The sequence below is a fragment of the Myiozetetes cayanensis genome, unplaced genomic scaffold (assembly GCF_022539395.1).
Source record: "Myiozetetes cayanensis isolate MyiCay16 unplaced genomic scaffold, myiCay2020 scf5-8, whole genome shotgun sequence".
Classification (NCBI taxonomy): Eukaryota; Metazoa; Chordata; class Aves; order Passeriformes; family Tyrannidae; genus Myiozetetes; species Myiozetetes cayanensis.
The window spans coordinates 46,348,276-46,370,070 of record NW_026087742.1 but is presented as its reverse complement, the minus strand read 5'-3'; the positions used below and the strand labels follow the sequence as shown (position 1 = coordinate 46,370,070).

General features: G+C 48.7%; 1 protein-coding gene across 1 annotated transcript; it reads right to left on the bottom strand.

Moving 5' to 3' along the window:
- Window positions 1-1,938: 1,938 nt before the first annotated feature.
- On the bottom strand, window positions 1,939-5,845 carry PDX1 (pancreatic and duodenal homeobox 1). The gene is made up of 2 exons (XM_050332993.1): window positions 5,452-5,845; window positions 1,939-2,668 (listed from the first exon to the last, which is right to left on the bottom strand). The coding sequence occupies exons 1-2, from the start codon at window positions 5,843-5,845 to the stop codon at window positions 2,280-2,282; spliced, it is 783 nt and encodes a 260-aa protein (XP_050188950.1). The 3' UTR covers window positions 1,939-2,279.
- Window positions 5,846-21,795: the final 15,950 nt, after the last annotated feature.

Sequence of the window (21,795 nt, the reverse complement as noted above, 5' to 3'; positions counted from 1 at the left end):
GAGAAAGGACAGGTAATGCTTCAGCCACAGTGTGTGCTGCTCACCTAGGCCAATGTGCTCTACAAATCACAGCATACAATCGTGGTATTTTTGTGAAAGGCATACTTCCTGCAGCTAGATCTGTTTTTATAGTGGCTCCCGAGCTGCAATTGTCTGTCCAGTGCCAGAAATCGTAAAAGGTATGTGGAAATGGTTCCACTGCATGTTACAAGTGACAGGTTAATGTTAATGAATAGTGATTAGAAATGCTGAGGTTTAAAAATGGCTTCATGACCCCCCCAAATTTAAAAAATATTACTTTAATTACTGTGGTGCTTCACTTCTTAAGCAGAACAGCTTTATTCGATTTTTGCTCATATAATCATTAATAAAAGTTCTCACTCATTGAATGCGTTTTGATGAATAAGGATAGGCAGTCTTGGATGATAAATTTCTCAGACATGTTGCAGGAAAAATTACCAGAAATGCTCCTGTTTGCACACAGACCTTAATGTCCCCAAAGGACAGAAAAGCAACAGACAAATTACACCTTCAGTTCGAGTCTCCACCTTAGTGTTAAAAGTCTCATGTAAGACGTGAAAAAAACCATAGAGTTGTGCCAAGCTACTACCTCTGCCCCTCGTTTGCAGCCGAGGAACTGGTATCATCCCCTGGTCAGGGTGTGACAGGCTGTCCTCCTCCTCCTTTTCTTCCTCCCGTGGCCCGGGCCCCCAGCGCGGGAGGGACTGTGGTGGACCCCGAGGGACGTTCGAGGGGCTGCTGCTGCTGGGTACAGGGCAGTAACCTCCACGTCGAGGAGAGGAGGCAGATCCTCCTGATCGACAGAAAACCGTACAGTTCCTACTTCCTTTCAGTGGCTCTTTTCTGTTTGTAGTTTGGATGTGATTTGTTCCCCACTTAGCTGAAATTCCAGTCGTTATAGGGACGGGGAAGCTGTTTCTCACAGCACAGAAGGCTTGGCCTGGGGCGACCGGCGCGGGCCCCCACAACTCGTCTCCCCGCAGGGAAGCCCCGGCCAGGCTCTCGCTCCTCTCCAGCCCGGAGGAGCCGGCCTTTCCCGCACGCCGGGACGGTACGAAAAATAACACCCAGGAAAAGTCCCCGGTGCTCTGCAGTGCCTCGGGAGGCAGAGGGCCCCCAGCCTCTGCTGGGGTGTAAAGTCGAGTCTGTAGAGAAAAACCACGCAGGACAAGAGCTTGTGCTGCAGGGAGGTTTCTCCTCTCCAAGGCAGAGTCCGAGCTCGCGGAAGAGTTGAAAGAGAGGCAGGAGCTTTTCGCTAATGTCCCGCTCTCGGCTCGCAGCCCCGTCTACCTCTTCGTTTCCCGGAGATTACCAGCGAATTTTCTTTTGCATCTCTGTGTTCGCACTCACCCCTCGAGGAGGCGAGTGCAGCCCCGCGCACCGCGGAGCCCAGACGGGCGCGGAGCCGCGGGCGGGCAGCGCGGGGTCCCTACAGCCGCTGGCGAAGTCCGAAGGGTCTGGTTGCCTGTGCCCGTCATCGGGAGCAGGTCATCGGGGTAGTCAAATCCTGCCCGCAGAACAAGTAGGGTTTTTTTTTTTAACCTTTTTTCTTTCTCTTTTTTTTTTTTTTTTTCCCTTTCGCCCCCTCTCCCACCCTTTCTTTCCCAAAGACAAAAGAGAACGAAAGAAACAAGATTCCAGTTTCCAAAGGAGTAAGTAACAGTCCCGAGGAGTCCTCGGTAGAGCCGATGCCCTGGTGCCACTGGAAGAGACAGGGACGGTGGTATGCCAGCACGTGGATGGTCCAGGATGCTCCGCTCCGCATCCGCGCTTGTGGACCGACGGACACGGCGGGACGCGCGCCCCGACCGGGCAGCCGTTCGAGGTAAGGTGGCGTGCCCTCGTTTCTCCTCCGCTTCCCAGACCGCTCCGTGCACCCAGGGTTGCACAAACAGTCGGTGGCCACCCGAAACCCGCCTTCCCCGGGGGAAGCTGCCCCGTAGGGCTCGCTGCGGTGCGGATTGCTCGGCGGAGCGGGGTACAGCTCGCCGCCATCTCGGCGGCTCCCTGCGGCCTCCTCCGGCCCTGCGGCCCACAGTGAGCCTCTCCTTGTTACAGCTCAACATCTTCCATTTAGTTTTCGGAGGACACGAGTGTCGGAGTGGAGGCACCGAGTTTCCCCGGGGGAAGGCGGGAGAGGGTCGGCATGGTACGGTACGGCACGGCACAGCAGGGCGGCGGGAAGCCTGCGCCAGCCTCTCGGCTCTTTCCCCGATTCCATCCTTTTCCTCGTCCCGGGGCGTGGGGCTCCCTGAGCCTCACCGAGAGTCCTGCTGCCTTCTGGGTGCTAGGCAGGGGGCGAGAAGGTCCCTGGAGGCCCCTGAGGGCAGGTTCCCGGCGGGGCACGGCTGGAGATCCTCCTTGGTCTGGAGCTCTCCGGAGGTCACCACGCAGTCTTGCTCGGGGTCATTGCTGTTGCCCGCCCCTCGCTTTTTGTCTTCTTCCTTCTTCCACTTCATCCGCCGGTTCTGAAACCAGATCTTGATGTGCCTTTCGGTCAAGTTCAACATGACAGCCAGCTCCACACGCCGCGGCCTGGAGATATACTTGTTGAAGAGAAATTCCTTCTCCAGCTCCAGCAGCTGTGCCCGCGTGTACGCCGTCCTCGTCCGCTTGTTCTCCTCCGGTTCAACTACATAGGAACCCCCTGGAGAGAAGCGAGAGTCAGTCTCGGCCCGGCCGGCCGCCCCATCGGGCTGCGGGGGCCACATCCCTGCACCCCTGCGCGGCATGGAGGACACGCGGGGGAAACAAGCGGGGTGAAGGAGAGGCCTCGGGGAGCTCTCCGGCTGGGCACAGTGAGGTGGTGCTCGTGGCGGCAGTCACAACTGCTGCTATTTTATTTTATAATAATTTAATATTTTTTAGCAGTAATTTGGATGAGATTTTCGGGGAAGCGCCGTCCCTCGAGCCGTGGGAGACGCTCACGTGCCACCGTTTGCGTGTCACCAAAAGCTCCGAAGGGGTCCCGGATCCAGGGTTGCAATAGTTAGATTCGTGTTAAAAAAAATCCAATTAAAAAAAAACCAAACCAAAAACCAAACAAAAAACAACACCCCAAAACAAAACAAAACAAAAAAACCAACCTAATGAAAACCAGACAACAACCCACCACACACACAGAAATCAGAAGAAAACGGGAAAAAAATAACCTATCTAAAACACTCCTTCCCTCCCCAAACTCCAAACAAACCAACGCACCAAAAAAAAAAAACCACCTCTCTATAACAAAGCAACAATAAATGTTGGGTCTGCCGGGCCGGGAGCGGGACTGGAACCCCTTCGTTTCGCCAAGTTGGTGAAACTTCGGGTTTCTTCTTCCCGTAAAAAGTGGCCGCAGCGCAATCGCCATTCCCAGTGTGGCCGCCTGTGTCGGCACTGGGGCGCAGGTGGTACAGGTGGCTCATCGAGGGGAGCCAGAGGTGGGCACTGAAACTCAGGGCCGCTTTCGCCAGCGCCAGATCCTAGCTGGTCAAGCTTTCGGGGGTGATATCATCTGTGGAGAACGGTGATTTAAACAGACAGAAAGACAGAGTCATTTCAAGAGAGCTACGCGCAGTCTCCCGCGGCTCATCTTCCTATTTCCATGATTTTATGTTTATTTATACAGTGCTTGTAAGTATAAACCTATGTAAACTTGCATATGTATTTAAATATATATTTAAATATATGTAATGTTTATTAATACAAATCGTATTGTGTGTGTATAAGCATAAATATATATATTAAAATCAACGTATATATGTATAAAAATGTTTGTAATTCTAAACTTGTGTATAAACCCGTATGCATGTGTTTGTAGCTGAAAAAAAAAAAAATTGTTCTGTTGCTGTAAAATAAACTAGTGCTACTGGGAAGGCGGAACGCCCGGAGTCTGTCGGAGGCCGACAAGTCCCGGGCCGGTGGCGGAGCCCGAAGCCGGGCACGGTGGGTGATATAGGGCCGGGCTCCGCCGCGGCCTCTCTGGGCAACTTTCCCTTGCAATAACAACGCAAAGCCCAGCAGCATCCATAAATCCTCGGGCTATATAGTTTACCGCGTATACAGTACAAAATAGGTCGGGGTTTGGCTACCAGGGCTGCGTCGGCGCAGCGCGGGGCCCCTTTAGCTTTGCGGGTGTACTCCGGCAGGACCGACCCGGCGGTGCGTGTGCCTGTACACACATCGCACGGACCGAGTAATGCAGGGCCCCTGCTTGCACCTCCCGGGAGGGCTGAGGGGAGCAGGGAAGAGTTTTAGGCTTCCATGGGGAAAGTTTCTCTTTTCTGCTGTTTTTGTCATTCCTTGGGTACAGTAGACAGAGAAAGAAGGTGTAGTTCAAAAGTTTGGCTTTATCTTTTTTTTTTTTTTTTTTTTTAAATATTATTATTTCCGAAGTACATTCAACTTACTGAAAACTACCTGATTTTCTCTCCTCCCCTCCCCACTTCCTCCCTGGCACAATCTCTACCGCCGTGTCCGCAGCGTGGGACAGCGTGCTCTCCTAAACCGTTGCCGGCAGATGCGCCTCCCTGGAGACTGAGGATCGCCTCCTGTCCTTCCCTCCCCTTCGGTCTGTCCCATGCAATTCCCAAACTATTTCATGGTGATTTTAATACTCGGGTCCTTTTTTCAACTGTCTATTTGAACAAAGCCATTAATATAATATTTGCCGTATAGGCGTGACGGAGGCGCAGGACACGATAACATTGTGCGGGCAGAGACAGAAATATTGTTGGGCAGCGGAACTTTCTGCCTAGATAGAGTTTCTTCCCCTCACTGGCAGCTCTGTTTCGTTTGTGCATTGTTTTCCCTGCCCTGTTTTTTTCACTTGCAAAGGTGCAATTATGGCTAAAACGCTCCGGGAAGCAGCAGGGGTGGGAGAGAGGGACCAGGACAGGAGATGGGCTCTGCACAGGGGAAGAGCCGAGAGGCAGCGGAGAGGGGATCGGCGGCTACGCCGGGGGCTTGGGGGCTGTCCCCTGCCCGCCAGCCCTGCCTGCCGCTCCCCGCCCGCTCCACCTGGTAGGTGTCTCCGCACCCCCGGCCTCGCCCTCCGCGGACCCGGCCCCCGCGTGGAGCTCACCGCGCCCGCGGACACGCCGTGCTTGGCGAGGCGGCAGCGCCCAGGAAGCGCTTGCACATTGTCTCGACTTGGCCACAATTAGTTAATTGGTGAAAAATAATTCGTTAATAATTGCTCAGGAGCAGGGAGCGGTGAGCCCGCCGGCGGGGAATGGAGTGTCGGCTCCCTCCCCTGCGTTAAACCCAACGGTAGCAGCAGCCGTAGAGCAGTGGGTTTTGAGGGGCTGGCTGGGGGGAAGCGACCCTCCAGGACCTCTCCACAGTACATCCGAGCGGTGGGAACAGGACCGGTGCAAGGGAGGGTTCCTGACCGCCGAGAGGGAGAAAAGCTGGGGAGCAGCGGCAGAGGAAGGTTGCGGGGCTTACCTGTCCACTGTCCTTTCCAGGCATGAGATTTGGTAGACTTCATCCAGGCGAAAGGCACCTGCACTCGGGGCTCCTCTATAGCCCCTGTGTCGGCCCCGTCTGCGAAAGGCAGCGCGTCCTGGTGGGGAGGAGGAAGATGAGGGTGGTGGTGATGGTGATGAAGGTGGGAGACCCCGGCATCCTCAGTGATGGGAGGCACCTCGTAAGGTGAAATGTCTGGCGGGCTGCCTTGCTCGAGAGCCCCTAAGGCGCTAGGATAAGGAGTCTGTTGCTGCCTGCCCATGTACAGGCAGGCAGGGGGGCTGGGGTTGTAGTCCTGCACCTGAGCTCTCTGAAAAGCACACGACTCCTTGTAGAGCTGCGCCGAGGCGTAATACTGCTCCTCGGTGTTCATGGCGAGCAGGGTCGGGGGGGTCTCTCAGCTTAGGGACACATAGGGCTGCTCCCGCTCCCGGCGCCCGGGATGCCTCTTTGACAGCTGGCAGCCCCGGCGGGCCCCACCGCCCTGCCCGGCTCCCGCCGCCTCCCCATAGGCGCCTCTCCCCACGTGAGCCCTCCCGCAGCCCTCCGGGGCGGGGCGCGGACCGTAAGAGGCCACCCGGGGTAGCCCATGTCCCACAAACCCCTCGCCCTCAGTCGGGCCGGCCGCAGGACCCCCTACCCTTCTGCCGGGTGCCGCTCCCTGCTTTGGGATGAGGAACCCCGCGGCGGAGGACTTGCGGGGCCCGGTAGGGGGTCGGGGATTACCCCCAGGTGCGGGGCGCTCCGGGAGGGATGGTCCCTAAACACGCCTTTCCCTTCTCTCACTCGCTTGACCAGGAGCGGCTTATACGCCAACACCCCTTGGGCACGGAGGGGAAATCCCTCCGAGGCCTGGGTAGATTCATCTCCTTGAAGGGTTTGACATCTGGGCACTTTGGCCTGCAGGGACATCTCGGCTAAGGATGCGGTGTCTGGGGATGGGCAGGCTGTGCCGAGAGGGCGCTCCCTCAGGGGGACCGGTGTGCTGGAGCCCTGGGTGAAGGCCAGGACCGGCTGTTTGCCCATTCACCCCTGTCCGGGGGGATGCGGCCGGTGGGGACCACAATGCTATCACCAGAGTGAGCGATAGGCAGCGGATTGTTTGCCCAAGGGGTAAATTTGGGAGCCTTTCCCGCGGCTTGGGCTGCAATGTGTTGACCCTCGGAGATAATCTGCTCCAAGCTGGTGCCGGTTGACTTGGTGACGAGGCTATGAGGAGGCGGAGAGCTACCGAAAGGGACAAAGATCATTTCCCTGCCTCCCTGCACTCGGCCCGGCCGCCGCTCTCTCCGGCTCGGGCGCAGGCATGCTTCCTATGTGCCCGTCCCGCCTCCTCTCGCCGCCGCTTCCCCCGACACCGGGGCTCCGCCGCCGCCGTCGGGGCGCGCACCCGCCGCTCCGTGTAGGGTGGGTGCGGTCGGCCCGGCTCGGTTCGGCTCGGCTCGGCCAGTGGCGATGCACACCCTGAGCGGCGAGGCAGCAGAGTCCCGGTACTTCGCTCCTGCCCCCGGTTCCGTGGGATCATAAACCCGCCCAGTCCATTACACTTAAAATGAGTTTCCGCTCTGAACTCACGCGGGTACCCCATCTCTTAGAAAGCACACTGAGCCTTTGATTCAATATTGAACCATTAAGCGATTGCTTTCCCGAGCCATTTAACAGCAGCTCTTATGGATAAATAAACAAAAAAGGCTGTAAACCAATTATAGTGTGGATAGCGAAAAAGTATTTTATTAGCGGGAATTACCGATAGACATCGCTGCTGCTCGGGTTCCCCGCTCCCGGCACCCGCCCCCTCCATCCCCTGGCATGCTGAGCAGGGTACGTGTCCCCGTGGAGCCCACAGCCAGTGTGCGGCCAGAGGGAATCCACAGCTCCCTTAGTGGGAATTTCTCCCCACCGGCTCAGCACGTCCGCGATGCCTCCACTTACGTCTCTTGAAGGCACGGGTGTCCTTTGATCCGGAGACGTCTAGTGTTCCCACCTCAGCCCAGCATCACCAGCCCCTTCTCCAGAGATCTGCTCCCCGGAGCACGCACTTCTCCGGGTTTTCCACGGGGAATCGGCGCGGACAAACAAACGCGAAGCCATAAAACCCAGAGCAAATTGATTCATCTCCAGGGAGGACCATTACCCGATGTCTTAATGCGGTCCTCTCTATATAACAAACGTTTCTAAAAGAGCAAACACTTCCCCCTACAAAGCAAATGAATTTCGTATAATTTAGAGCTAATTCTCTTTCATTCTGCCTGCGTGAGCAGGCGATAAGGACACGCTTTGCCGTTCTAACAACAAGGAGGCGAGCTGCAGTGCAGGAAAACGGTCCCGCTGGGTATCCCGGCACTGAGGACCCTGTCCAGGCCCTGGGATGGTGGTGTCCGGTGGCCGGGGGTCGACGGGATGGGGAACCTGAGCGCAGCTGGAGCCCGAGCACAGGGATCTCAGCCACCTGCTTCTTCCTCCTCCTGGGATGCAATCACTGATACTTGGCTTAAGAGTCCTTCCACAGCTGTGGGTTCCCAGGAGAAGTTTCTGAAGTTTCTGTGAGTGGGTCCCACCCAAGTACCCATTTGATGTGGAAAATGGGTGGAGTGATGGAAGAGGCAAATGAGAGTGATGGGAATGACCAATGTCCCTGCTTGCCTCAAAACTGGGCTCTGCAGACATCACTGCATCCATACACATCACCTCAGACAGTCGCAGCAGGGTGTCCATATGAGATAAGACACCAAAATATCTTCTACCAAACTCCCAGAACTTCCTACTCCAAGGATTTCCTGAGCGCTGTGAATGTTTTAGTCCTCAGATGATTTTTCCACACTTTAACTCTCCCCTAGAACCTTATGTAAACATTTTGCCTCCCACCACCTTGTGGTAACATGTTCTCCAGATTAAGTGCTGCTGTGTGTGACACTGCTGACCCTGCACCTAGCTACATTTAATCAGTCTTAATTTTCCAACAAGAAGAGCCTTGAGATGTGTAGGCACAACTTAAGAAATTAAAAGGTGCATCATTTCCTCTAGCTTTTATGTAGACTTTGAATGGCGAGCCCAGGGTCTCCTGTCTATACATTTTCATCTCCCTGCTGAGAATTTACCCTGTCCTTGCTCCCCAAGTCTGTGGTTTTGGCAGGCTTGGAGTGACAAGAAACGTGGCTGTCCTCAGTCTGTAAGTAACCATGTGAAGAAAACATGTTTGGTACACATATTCTTACCACTGATAGATGTACAACCAAGTTTTAACCTTTGAGAATAGAGAAAAGTAAGGGACATGTTGCACATTAACACAAATTAACAATGGATCAGGTAGATTCTCCCTCACCTTAAAGCCTGTCCAGACATACACTGCAGTTCAGCTGGAGGTCCTGTATTTTACCTGCTCTAGGAAGTTTTTAAGGACTTTAGAAGCCCTCATAATTTGGGGATATTTATGACTGGTGTGTTTAGGTCACCTAGCTTTATCAATGAGCTGCAAAGCTCACACTTCCAGCTCACTGTTGTGTCTGATGTATGAGTATGGTGCCACAACCATTACAATACAATTGTAGTTCAGGCTGAGAACAACCTCCAGATTTGAATATCTGCAGAGAAGGAGACTCCACAACATCTCTGGCCAGCTGGTTCCAGTATTCTGTCACCCTCAAAGCAAGGAAGATTTTTCCTCATATTCAAACGGATCATTTCATGTTTCAGTTTGTGCCTGTTGCACCTTGTCTTATTGCTGGGCACTACTGAAAAAGTCTGGCCCCATCCTCTGACACTCACCCTTAAGATATTTGTCTGCATAAATAAAAATTCTTATAGTAAGTTTGCTGTTCCAAAAGATTAAACAAAAACGAATCTATGATTCAGTACCAGTAATCGAAGGATGGTGGTGATAGCAGCAATGTTAAGTAGAACAGCAGGTTGTAATTATCCTCAACACAAGTGCAGGAATTTAGGTATTCAAGCACCAGTAACACAATAACCCCACTGCAATACTTGAATTACCATATTAGATTCAAGTATGTTTTTAAGGACTTGTTAAGATCTGATCACATTCTCTGGCCTGCTCTTCACCTGACAGAGAAGAGGCAATCTCTGTGGTTTAGTCTTATTCCATATTATATGAAGCCTAAAAATTTGCAATATAATACCAATCTCTCCGAATGGAGAGGGGTTTGCAAAGCAAAGTCGCTTGCCTAGTGTAATATCTATGTGGTTTTAAAATGTATGCCAACATGTACAATATGCCTTTTGAAATTCAAGGGCATTTTCAATGTTCTTATCTTTAAATGGTTAATATAGGGGCTTAATGTGAGTCACTGTATTTTGGAAGCGTTGTCCACTTCCTCGACAGTAGTGCCTGACAGGCATCACTGCAGGCTTCTGAGATCAGTGAAATGTAAAACCACCTAGATGCAGTATAACCTTTTTCCCCTAGGAAAGGTGACAGGAGCATTTTATTTGCACCTCAATGCAAATAATTTGTGAAGCCCTACTCAATTATCTCCCTTTACTTTATGACCAGTGATAGTTTCATCATTCCTCCCACTACTCTGGCTGTCTAATTAGAGTATAAAATATTGTAAGGAGTCTAGTTCAGTCTCACTTCCCTAAAGTAATCTGGTTTGACTTTCTGTATCTGTATAATATTTAACGACTTCTCAGTGCTCAACACCTTTTGTGGAATCCACATTTAGGCAGAAAAGAAGTACTGAAGGTGAGTGAAACATATTCAAGATAATCTCTTTTTCTCTCTCATCTCTGCTCAAACCAACACAGGAAAACTGTATCTGTGACAAGGGACTGTAGTGGGACAAGAAGTTGACTGGGAAACAGAGCTTTCCCAGGGATTGATTTTTAACCCCCCACCACGGCTGTATCTAGCAGAAAGGTAACCTTTCACAAAGCTGGTTAATAATCAATAACCATGTGAAAACAAATCTGTCTTTCCCTCTCAGCACTAACGATAAAAATGAGAGCATGAATTATTCCATCTGCCCTAAAGTAAGACTGGTTCATCAGTTTGTTGTTTTTTTTTGTTTTTTTTTTTTTTTTTTGGCAAGAAGCTTTTTTAGATCTCGGAGTGATTCAGCATAGGCACACAGCAGCTTCAGTTTGCTCTTCCCACCGTGCATCAGCTTCTTCACACTGCAGGTGTGGGCCACAGCTTGAACTGCAGGAAGACACGTTTATGTAAGCCATTTTGAATAAGACCTTGTTTAGCAAATATATGGGAAGTTGCACTGGGAAGGTTGAGAATAGTAGAGGATCTTATATATGTAGTCTCTTTTTGCTTTTTCTATTTTACACCTTTTAAATTTTTTTTCCATCCCCAATATTAGTGATTTCATTTTCTGGTAGGGATTCATTGTCTTGTAAGAAGAGTTGAGGAATTACTTTCGAATACTGTGAACCTTCCCACAGAAAAGACAAGCTATTTCATGTTGTCTGCCCCACACAACTTCCTGTTTTTAAATTAATGTTTAGTATACCAGATAGGAGTAGAAAAAATCAGTACACCCTCCCCCGCCCCACACACACATATATTCATATAGTTACAGCAAAAGGGATTCAGGGCAGAATCATAACCCTGAAAGAATTCCTTCTCACATCCCTTGCCTGCTTGATTTTTCCCCAAACCCCAGGCTCTCTGAGGCATGCCAGTTTTGGGGCTCAGACAGAACTTGGCCACGCAGGTGGCACCTGGCAGTTCTCACCGTAGTCCTCCACTCTTGTTTGTCCTTTTTAACTTTGCCTGACTTCAACCATATGAGCTGAAATTTTCCATTCTGTATCTCTGCCTCTCACCAAACACGTGGGGAAACTTTCCTTAAAATTTTTTGTACAGGTACAAAAGGGAAGCTGGGAAACTGTGACACCCAGCAGCTGGCTGTGTGGAGAGGGCATGGAATTGTTGCCTCCTCTGCAAGTCTCTCCAAAAAGCAGTGATCATGTACCTCTGATCACAAACCAGAGTAGGGGACTAGAATAGCTGACACCTGGAGACAGTAGCTCAATACAGAATTTTTCTGCTCTGTTTTCTTAGCTGCTATGTTTCTTTTCTGGACATAAGTATGTTAGAAGTCCTGCTTGGGATGTTGTCCTACAGCAGTGTCCCTCGAGGCCAATCTCTCTGTGCAAAGCTGACTACATTTAGTCAAACTTTGAACTGCTGCACATCACTTAGCAGCTAAGTTCTTTACAACTCCTTTACAATAGTGAGCAGATCCCTGCCCTGGTCCTCAGGACTGAACAACAGCTCCCTGCTTGGCAGTTGTGATACTGAAACCAGTGGCAGAAAAGTTGGGAGATATACTCCATCCTCCAACCCTGGGCATGGAGGAGGAAGGTGATTTATGCGAAAGACACGTAAGATGCTCACCCTTCAGAGGAAAACATTTAAACGTCTAGGTTTGGGCATGCTACCAGCTCAGCTCTGGGTGACATCCAAGAGTGCACCAACCAGACCTTTTTCCACTTCTCTGTCCCTGCTCACAGGGAAAATCATGGATGTAGAGGTCAGGACCTGGGCTGAGCTGCTGGGTGCCTCAGTAGGTCTGACGAAAGGGACATAATGCAACCTTGATGAATCTCTTGGGTTAAATTTTCCATTAGGGGTTTCCAGCTACAAACACCTTGCTTTTCTGGGTGACTGGTCTGCAGCAGCTTGAGGTACTCCCAAGAGAAGGGGAAACTTTTGGGGAGTCTGGTTTTGAACACCAATGCCACAAGAACTGGGCTCTGGAAGTGTCTTGACCTCCTCCAGTGCTGTTCACACAGGCTTTTCTGTAGCTGGTGGGTCCACTAGCACTTCTGAACAGTTTTAACCTAATCACCCTTGACCTAACATGGATTTCAGGAGGTATTTATGTAGTTGTGCAATGATTGAAATCCATTTGAAAATCAAGGCACCAGATTTCACTCTTCCCTCCATAACTGATACCACATCAGCCCTAGGGGTGCTGTGAACCTTTCAGACTCCACAGAAAGAAGTGTTATGAGGAAATCCAGAAGGAAATATAAGCCTCTGTCCTCTGAGCATGGGTGCTATAAAATCAACAGTGACAAAGTCTTGAACTGAAGGACCTCAGGAAGCAAAGTAGAACAAATGCAGAATTCTTTTAACTGAGTTTGGCTATAATATATTGTAGATAAGCAAGGAGCTCTGGGAAGGAACAGGAGAGTAGGAGACAAAATGCCATGTCAGAGAGTATGTGGATGTGGTATCAACTGAAGCTTTTCAGTCAGCTTCCTTGCTTGTAATTGCTTGCCTGTGTAATACACTGCAAGGGGTCTAGTTCTTGTGTTTGTCCAACAAGGAAGAGAAATGTATCTACACATTACATGTTCATTAAGTCATGAATACAGGTTGAATTCTAAATATTTAAATAATTACATTTTTTTGAATTAAGAGACACCTGCCTTATTAAATATTTTTAGGACCTCTTGTGTTTTAAAAAATGAAGGAAAAGAAATTAAAATTTCCTTACAGATAATTCACCAACACAAAAGTATGCAGAACCAATTAAATATGGATTTCTCACTTCCTCAACACAATGGCCACTATTTTCCTCTGTGTATAAGAGAATCTAAATATTTATTGTGTACTATAACATCTCTTAGCTTTGCTTTTTTATGTATAATATACTGGTTTTAAGTTCGTAGACATACTATGGATCCATGTAGCTTCGAATATTTCCACTTATCTGCAAAACACATCTGCTTGCCTTTCTTATCCCTTTCCTTACCTTGTGTTTCTCCACTTTCTCTTTCATTTGCTTTCTCTTTCACTTTCTCTTTCTCTATCCTAATCTTCTTAATTATATTTCCATCTAGTATTTCCCAGTCCCTTAATTATATATTTATTTCTTGTTTTGTATACCATTTCTGCTCAGTATTTATATATTTATTTCTGCATAAGATTTGCAAGTCCAGCTCAAGTTCAAAAAGCTGTGATTTAAACCCGCAGTTACATAGCAGACTAGAAAAAACCCCTATCTTTATGAAGTGATGATGAGCTGTACACACATAATGGGTATAGATTTGCACATCTAAATGAAAGCTCGACTAGGTTGTTATTCACTGAATGATACATGTAGGTTTTATTGCTCCTTACCTGCACACTGGAAAGCACGTTGTCAAAGCTTGAAATGATTTTATGTACTTGAACACCACCTGATTTAATGCATCAGCTGACAAGGACAAAGACATTGATTAAATGTCCTGCCTCAGGTGTCCAGAAGGCTGGAAAAGGTTGTCCCCTCAAACTAACCACTGAAACTTCACCCAGTAATCATTAACTCAGTATTTGGTCCAAGCTTTAGGAATAACAGGAGGCTTTAAAAAGTGGCAGTCAGAAAACACTCAGTGTGATTTAGGAGACTATTTGAGGTAGAGTCGAGTGATAAGAGTCTCTCCTGATTGGTAAGAAACGCATTGGGGGTTTGATCCTTGGAAGGACACCTCTGGACTCTTAGCGAGCAGGGAGAGAGCCCAAAGGGTGCACGGTGAGCACACTGCTTGCAGGGAGATTGTAAGACAGTTGTTACTCTCACTTCATTTGAATTTGTAAAGGCTCTGGGCTGGCCTGCACCATCTCTTTACAAAGGTGGTTTGCACTGCCAAGGAGCAGATGAATGCTTGAGCCAGCAGTGAGAGGCTGCGCCGGGTTTTAAACTTTAAAGTGCCACTTGGTGGTCTTCAACAGAGCAACATCTAGCCACTGGGTTTCTAGCCATCATGACCATTAGATCTCTTCGATTTGAGACAATCCTACATTGCATCTACAACAGTTTTCAATCAATAAAATCCACGTGATATCACAGAAACCTTGTCAAGAGTAATTTCATCATAGCAACTGAAGGGAGTGAGACATCACCTTGTAGGAAAGAAGCTTTTGGAAACCACACAGCCATTCTGGCCATGTTGTTCCAACACCAGCACAATCCTAGGAGACTACCTCCTCTAGAAGTACTATGCAGTCCAAACACCCAGAGCAGCGTAAGGCAGGCAGAGGCTTAGGGGAAGGAAGGCACCTGTCCCAAGAATTAACCCCAGTGAAAGACACCAGTCTCCCATTCTTGTCTGATGTCCACTTCCTGCTCCCAGTTATGGCTAAGAAACCTCCAACTCAATACATTAGTGCTACTCTTGCCAAAACTAGCCTCTTAACCTAAGTGATCCTCTCTTGAACCTCAAATAAAATCAACTATTTAGTGCTTAGCTCATTTGTGCAGCAGAACTGTTAATATGGTTGTCTAGTTTATGGAGCAGCCAGGTTCTGGTTAGCAGTGCAAGAGTGTAAGAAGGCAGTGAGTGGTCTATTTTCTATGCACACTCGAGCAGAAAACTGTATAAAAAGGAAGTTCTTCTCGTAGGTGCAGTATGTTAAAAAGCTTTCATCTAAAATTATATAGCCTGACAAACAATAAAAAACCGTAGATTGCCCAATAAACAAATAACATATCAGCCATTTATACAAAACCATACTACTTAAACTCTTCAAGCTTGAAATGACTATGTATTTTTTTCCCATTAAAATGTTATGGTCTATGTACAAATTGTTTTAAATTCAGATTTGATATCAGTTTGTTTTCAAAGCGTAGATGGATTTAACACTTTTCCCAAGATGAAACATTAGCTCTGAGTGGATGTGGAATCATCTGCAAGGATTTGGTCTCATGAAAGGTGTCTCTGCCCATGGCAGGGGAGTTTGAATTAGATGATCTTTAAAGTCCTCCCACCCAAAACCATTTTATGATTCTGTGATTTCTTTCCTATCTGGAGCCAGGACACATGGAGCTAGCAGCTGCTAGGGCTCTGGTGCCCTTGCAGGAGCCAAGCGGGACCAAAGGAAAGGGTGCTGAAGGAAACAATCTCTTCTGGAGGTGAGGCCACACTGCAAACACCCTCTGTGCCCTTCCCTGTGGTTTCACCCGAGCTCCTCATGTCTTTTTTATTGAGTTAGATTTAGACACTCCAAGAGCCAAAGGGGAAGAGTGGTCCACATTAGAATTCAGCAAAGCAAAAGTTCCTGCTCTCCCTTCTGCCATCCAGCGGCTTGTACTTGCACCTTGTGCTGCTTACCACCTCAGCCACCCTTCTCAAACCAGACCCAGGCAGAGGTCACTCACTCTGCCTCCATGCCCCTGCCTTGCCTGCACCTCTTTTCTTCCTTAGGGCTGCAATTGTTCCCAGTGTACAGTTGTAAATGTTTTAATTCCCCCTCTGCAGGAGCAGCAAGGCTGGGCTCTAGGGGTGGCGGCTGCAGACCACAAAGCTGCATATTTTTTTCCACAAGGCTTTTCCCCTCAAGTACCAGGCAGCCAGCCAAGACCTGAGAGACAACGCCTGAGCCACACATGGGAAAGGCAAAGGGCCTCTGCTAATCGCTGACTCAACATGAGCACCAGGCAGATGGACACAGCGTGTTTAATGCGTGTGTCTTCACCTGCCATAAAGGGAACAACTAACTCAGGCTTTGATATCTGTAGTTAAGTGAGCCTATTTGTCTTGTTGTTTTAACTTGGCACTGTCTGCTAATGTAGAGGCATGAACTACACATTTCTGAGTGAAGGAAGAAGTGGAAAGTTGTGCCCAAAGCCCTGAATTCTCTTCTAAACACTGCCATTGTCACAGTAATAGTCTGATACCAATGGTGATGCCAATGTGATACCTCACCTGGATGAGGTGTGAATGTGGATGTGTTGGGCTGCTCTCATGTCTCTCTCTTGCCTGTTTTCCTTCCCACAAACACTTGGGACTGTGCCTGGAGCCTGAGCCATGCCAGTCACTTACCATGGTCTCATGGGGACCAACCAACACTCCTGCCTGATCCTTACAGAGGTCATGCCATGCCCAGCCAGCCACCATTAGTCCCTTTGCCATTGGGAGACAGCATCCTCCTGGTATCCACTGGCCATATCCACCTACCATCTTGTCATTGGCATGTATTCAGCTCCCACTAAAGGTCCATTTGTCAGCTGCCCTGTGGTCAGGGTATCACTCTTATGTGTTCAACAGTGGGGGTGACTTCTCTGACCTGTAACTTGTGGGTGTCCCAGAAGTTTGCCACAAGTATCCCTTCATGATCCACTGTGGTTTAGGGTAGGATCACCCTTGCACCCTTCTCTTTCAGACCCTCACTTAGGTCACTGCCCCTGAGTAAATCACTCTATCCATGACATGGTAAACATCACTGGGTAGCTATTGATCTGGGGCAACTTGAGACAGACAGCTCATGGCAACTTCTCAGCTAATTTGATTTGTATCACCATTTGTGTAGGAAGCTCTTCCCATGTTCCAGGATGTTTCTAAACAGTGGTCCCCTGACTGCACTAGCTGTCTGGCACTCAAACATCTTTCCACAGCTAAGCAATTCATGGAAACCACCACATGCAGAGGGTGTCTTCACTGTGCCAGCAGTGAAGTCCCTCTGGAAGTGCTGCTGCCTTATGGGATGACAGAGATCAAGGCCTTGTGCCTCCACCAGGACTTGTGACCTTCTGCAACAGTCAGATAGCCACCAGCCACTGCATGTCTCCAAGCACAGGCTCACCTACGTGGCCCTGACAGGAGAGGGTGTATGTGAGCGAATGGGGCCTTAACAGTGTCTCAGCTAAAGAGGAAAGAACTTCTGTCTACAAGATTGGGGAAGACAGAGCAGTTTCTTGCCTCAGGAAACAACACAGAAGTTCACTTCAGTCAGGTCACCAAGGAACCTGGCCTCCCTCACAAAGACCATTCCCCGAGCCTTCTCATCTGGTCTGTATATTTGAATCATAGAATCAGCCAGGTTGGAAATGACCTCTGAGATCATCAAGGCAACCCTTGATCCACTACCACCATGGTTACTAGACTATGGCACTCAGTGCCACATCCAGTCTCATCTTAAAAACCTCCAGGGACAGAGAACCCACCACTTCCCTGGGCAGCCCATTCCAATGCCTGGTTACCCTCTCTGTAAAAAATTTCTCCTTAATACCCAACCTAAACCTCCCCCGGCAGAGCTTAAGACCATGTCCTCTTGTCTCACCTATAGTTGCCTGGGAGAAGAGACCGACTCCCACCTGGCTACAACCTCCTTTCAGGTAGTTGTAGAGAATGATGAGGTCACCCCTGAGCCTCCTCTTCTCCAGGCTGAGCAACCCCAGCTCCCTCAGCCTCTCCTCATAGGACTTGTGTTCAAGTCCCTTCACCAGCCTGGTTGCTCTTCTCTGGACCTGCTCCAGCACCTCAATATCCTTCCTGAACTGAGGGGCCCAGAGCTGAACACAATACTCCAGGTGTGGCCTCCCCAGCGCTGAGTACAGGGGAAGGATCACTTCCCTGCTCCTGCTGCCACACTGTTCCTGATGCAGGCCAGGATGCCATTGGCCTTCTTGGCCACCTGGGCACACTGCTGGCTCATGTTCAGCTTCCTGTCGATCAGCACCCGCAGGTCCCTTTCTGCCTGGCTGCTCTCCAGCCACTCTGTGCCCAGCCTGTAGCGCTGCAGGGGGTTGTTGTGGCCAAAGTGCAGGACCCGGCACTTGGCCTTGTTGAACATCATCCTGTTGGAATCAGCCCAACTCTCCAGTCTGTCCAGGTCCCTCTGTAGAACCCTCCTGCCTTCCATTAGTTCAACACTCCTGCCCCAGCTTGGTGTCATCTGCAAATTTACTAATAGTGGACTCAATTCCCTCATCTAAATCATCAATAAAGATAAAGTCCTAAAACAGGACTGGGCCCAGCACTGATCCCTGGGGGACACCACTGGTGACCGGCCACCAGCTGGATGCAGCCCCGTTCTCCAGCACTCTCTGGGCCCGGCCCTCCAGCCAGTTCTTAACCCAGCACAGAGTGACCCTGTCCAAGCTGTGGACTACCAGCTTTTCCAGGAGTATTCTGTGGGAGACGGTATCAAAGGCTTTGCTAAAGTCCAGATAGACACATCCACAGCCTTCCCCTCATCCACCAGGCAGGTCACCTGGTCATAAAAGGAGATCAGGTTGGTCAGACAGGACCTGCCCCTCCTAAACCCGTGCTGGCTGGCTCTGATCCCTTGTCCATCCTGTAGGTGCTGTGTGATTGCACTCAGGATGATCTGCTCCATAACCTTGCCAGGCACTGAGGTCAGGCTGACAGGTCTGTAGTTTCCTGGGTCCTCCTTCCAGCCCTTTGTGTGGATCAATGTGACATTTGCCAACTTCCAATCATCTGGGACCTCCCCAGAGAGCCAGGACTGTTGGTAAATGATGGAGAGCGGCTTGGTGAGCTCTTCTGCCAGCTCCCTCATCACCCTTGGGTGGATCCCATCTGGTTCCATAGACTTGTGAGGATCCAGGTGGCTCAGCAGGTTGCTAACTGAAGTATATTTGTGGCTAAGCATAGAGGAGAAGGTGTCCTATAGATGATGAAGAAATGAGGCTGCACACACACCATGATTTAGTTTTTGGGATTCTCCACAGAGCTCTCTCTGTGTTTCCCTTTTCTTAGAGTCCTTTGGTAAACAGCACCTGGTGTTGTCATTCAGTTAACTAGAATTCCCAGGACTTTTTGCAAACTCAGTGTTTGGATTCACATACTCCTCCTCAGCTCCAAGGCCAAAACACTCCCTCTTGATTCTAATTAACTGAATGCAGGTGCTGCTGGCTTAACTTGTTCCCACAGTGTCCTTCCTTAGACTTCCCTGCAGCTTCTCTGTGTGGACATGAAAAACACTGGCTGACATGCACAAGAACCAGGGATGAATACATTCTGCAGTGGAAAGATGTCCTTGAAGGAAGTTGATGCACCAGACTTTGCTCCTGAACTCTCTTGAAGACAGTTTTGTTTCTGTTTGGTTGTTGCTTTTTTGTTGTTTGGTTTGGTTTGGTTTTTCCCAAGCAGTAAAAGAGCCTGGGTCAGGAGCCCGCTGTGATCAGCCAGGTCAGGTCCTGTGCTTGTTGCCCCTGGGATACACTGTGTAAGTAGGTCACCATGTCAGACACTGATTTTTTTTGCCACGAGGCTTGGCAGGTTCAATTTTCCAGACTATCAAGGCTTTTTTTCCTTGCCCATATACAAACACAGGTCTTGCTAGTTGCTTAAAACTGTAACTGGTTGTTACAGGCGTGCTTTGTGAAGTGTTCATGAGTACAGAAGAGCTGCATGAATTCCATGATACTCTTAAAAGAAGTTTATAATGTTAGAAAGTTAGGAGGTTAGGGCTGCAGCTGATGAGTAGATCAGAAATGTCAGTTTAGGCCATTGGCATGAGCACCCCAGAGCTGCCTGAGCTGAAGCTGTCACTGGTAGGGACAGAAGCTGTGACTAGGTCGGAACCTGTTTGAAGGTGACAGGAAAGTCACTCTAGAGGGATTATAGAAAATAGTCTTTAAAGCATTCACTGACAGTAGAGAGATAAAAACCTCAAAAAAGGGAGAATTTTTTTTTGTTTGTTTTAACTGTAAGTGAAGAACAAGTATGAAAAAAAAAGAGGTATGGTTGACCAAGACCCTATTCTGAGACAAAAAAACACCTGCCACTAGAACAGGGATGGAGCTAAAACACTTTCCAGAGAAATGGGACTGCTGACTCAAAACCCTCCTATGCCTGAGAAAGCTCTGGCCCAGGTTCATGACCAATGCTTTGCCTGTTGCACAGGTGTTTTCAGCTGCAGAATTAATTTAGAGTGGCATTTGCCCTGACCTAACTGCAGTTCTCCCCAGGACAAGTAGTCGAGTGAACAGATATCTCAGTGCAGTCAAAGAAATTCTCATGCTAATGAGTTTCCTGGGGTATCCCTAGGTGGTTATCCTTTTCACCTCCTCTTTGCTAGGCATTCCCTGGCCACTGCTGGGTAGTGGATACCCAACAGCATGGATCTTCAGCCTGACCTGTGCAACTGTTTCTATATCCTCATATTCCTCAGTATTTCCACTATTCACTTCTCCATCTGAGCTAGTTGTCCTAGCCCACTTTATAAACAGTAGACAGGGATATTAGTTCTCCAGGTTTCAGTTGTCTCCTGGTGAAGCCACTGTCCCAAACAGGACAGACAAACATGTGCTAGGAGATGGTTTCACCACTGACAGTAAGCACAGATGAGAGTGACCAGCAGAGCCAGAAGCATCTGCAGCAGTGAGAGGCGAAAGAGCTGGGTCTCACCCATCCACTGTCAATCTAACCAGAATGCATCATTTAAGTGCTGGGGCTGGTCCATACTAAGAGGTGGAGACAGTTCCACATACCTGTGCAGGATGCAACTTCTCTCCAGGAAGGCATGCAGGCAGTAGGTTGTGCAATCATCTTCCCATGCACAAAGCCCTGAGAAGTCCACTTGCTAACCCTTCCTCAGATATGGACAACACCTCTTCTCCATGTAGAGGTTTATTGATGGGTGATACCAGGTGGGAGCAGGGTAAGGGGATAAACCCAGACTAGACATGAATCAGAATACCTTCTTGAAAATAGATGAATGACAAATAGAAATATTCTAAGCAGAAAGAAAAAAAACTTCCCTGATATTTCTTTGCACTCCTTTATCCCTTTCTTTCTAATCTGTCAATCTGGAAAACTTTGTGACCATCTTTTCAGTTTAGGGATCTTGAGCCTCAAGGCTTTCTGTACACAATCATGATGCAGACTGGCTTATTATTAGCCAAAAAAGCTGCTAAGAAGAAAAATGCTTCTTGGTTTATTAACACTGTTCATACTGCCAGACGTTGACAGGCAGGCAAATTATGCAGTGTTCAGCAGTTTTCCAGTTAAAGACATTCAAGGAGAGCCATTTCAACAAGTGGAAATATAGAGCTTGTTACAATACAAGACTGGAAACTTCTCCAACACAGCTGAAGTCCTGGATTGCCTCATTTCAGGTGAAAGAGTTTTTATCCAGGTACTCTTCTACAGATCCCACAAACTTGATAGACAAGCTATAGATCAGGATTTTGAATTCATAATGGTCTGGTAAGGTGAGAAAATCAGACAGTAGTCCTAAATATAAAAGTTGAAGGTGGTTATTATTTTTTAAAAATCTATTTATTTTAATCAAAAAGTAACATGCAAACTCTCAGGGCTTCAATCAAGAAACATTTGGTTCAGGATTCTGATTTTAAAGCAATAACTGAAACCATGAATTGGAAGAGGAATTGCATTCCCTGAAATAAAGACACAAACACATTCACAAAAATTTATTTAACCAGAGTCCCATTTTCAGTTGAAGAACAATTTTTCCAGAGAATTTTGTACAAGTCTTTGTGAGCAGGTCATAGTTTTCAACCCCATCCTTGAGTACTGTGAGTTGCCTTACATCATGCTCAGACCCCACTAGCACTATTCTGAACAATAATATCAGTAACTTCTACATGTTATTGA

Coding starts and splice junctions, on each gene's coding strand:
- PDX1 (XM_050332993.1), bottom strand. CDS start 5,845: ATGAACACCGAGGAGCAGTATTACGCCTCGGCGCAGCTCTACAAGGAG. Junction 2,669..5,451: donor CTGGAAAGGACAGTGGACAG/GTAAGCCCCGCA, acceptor GCTTCTCTCCAG/GGGGTTCCTATGTAGTTGAA.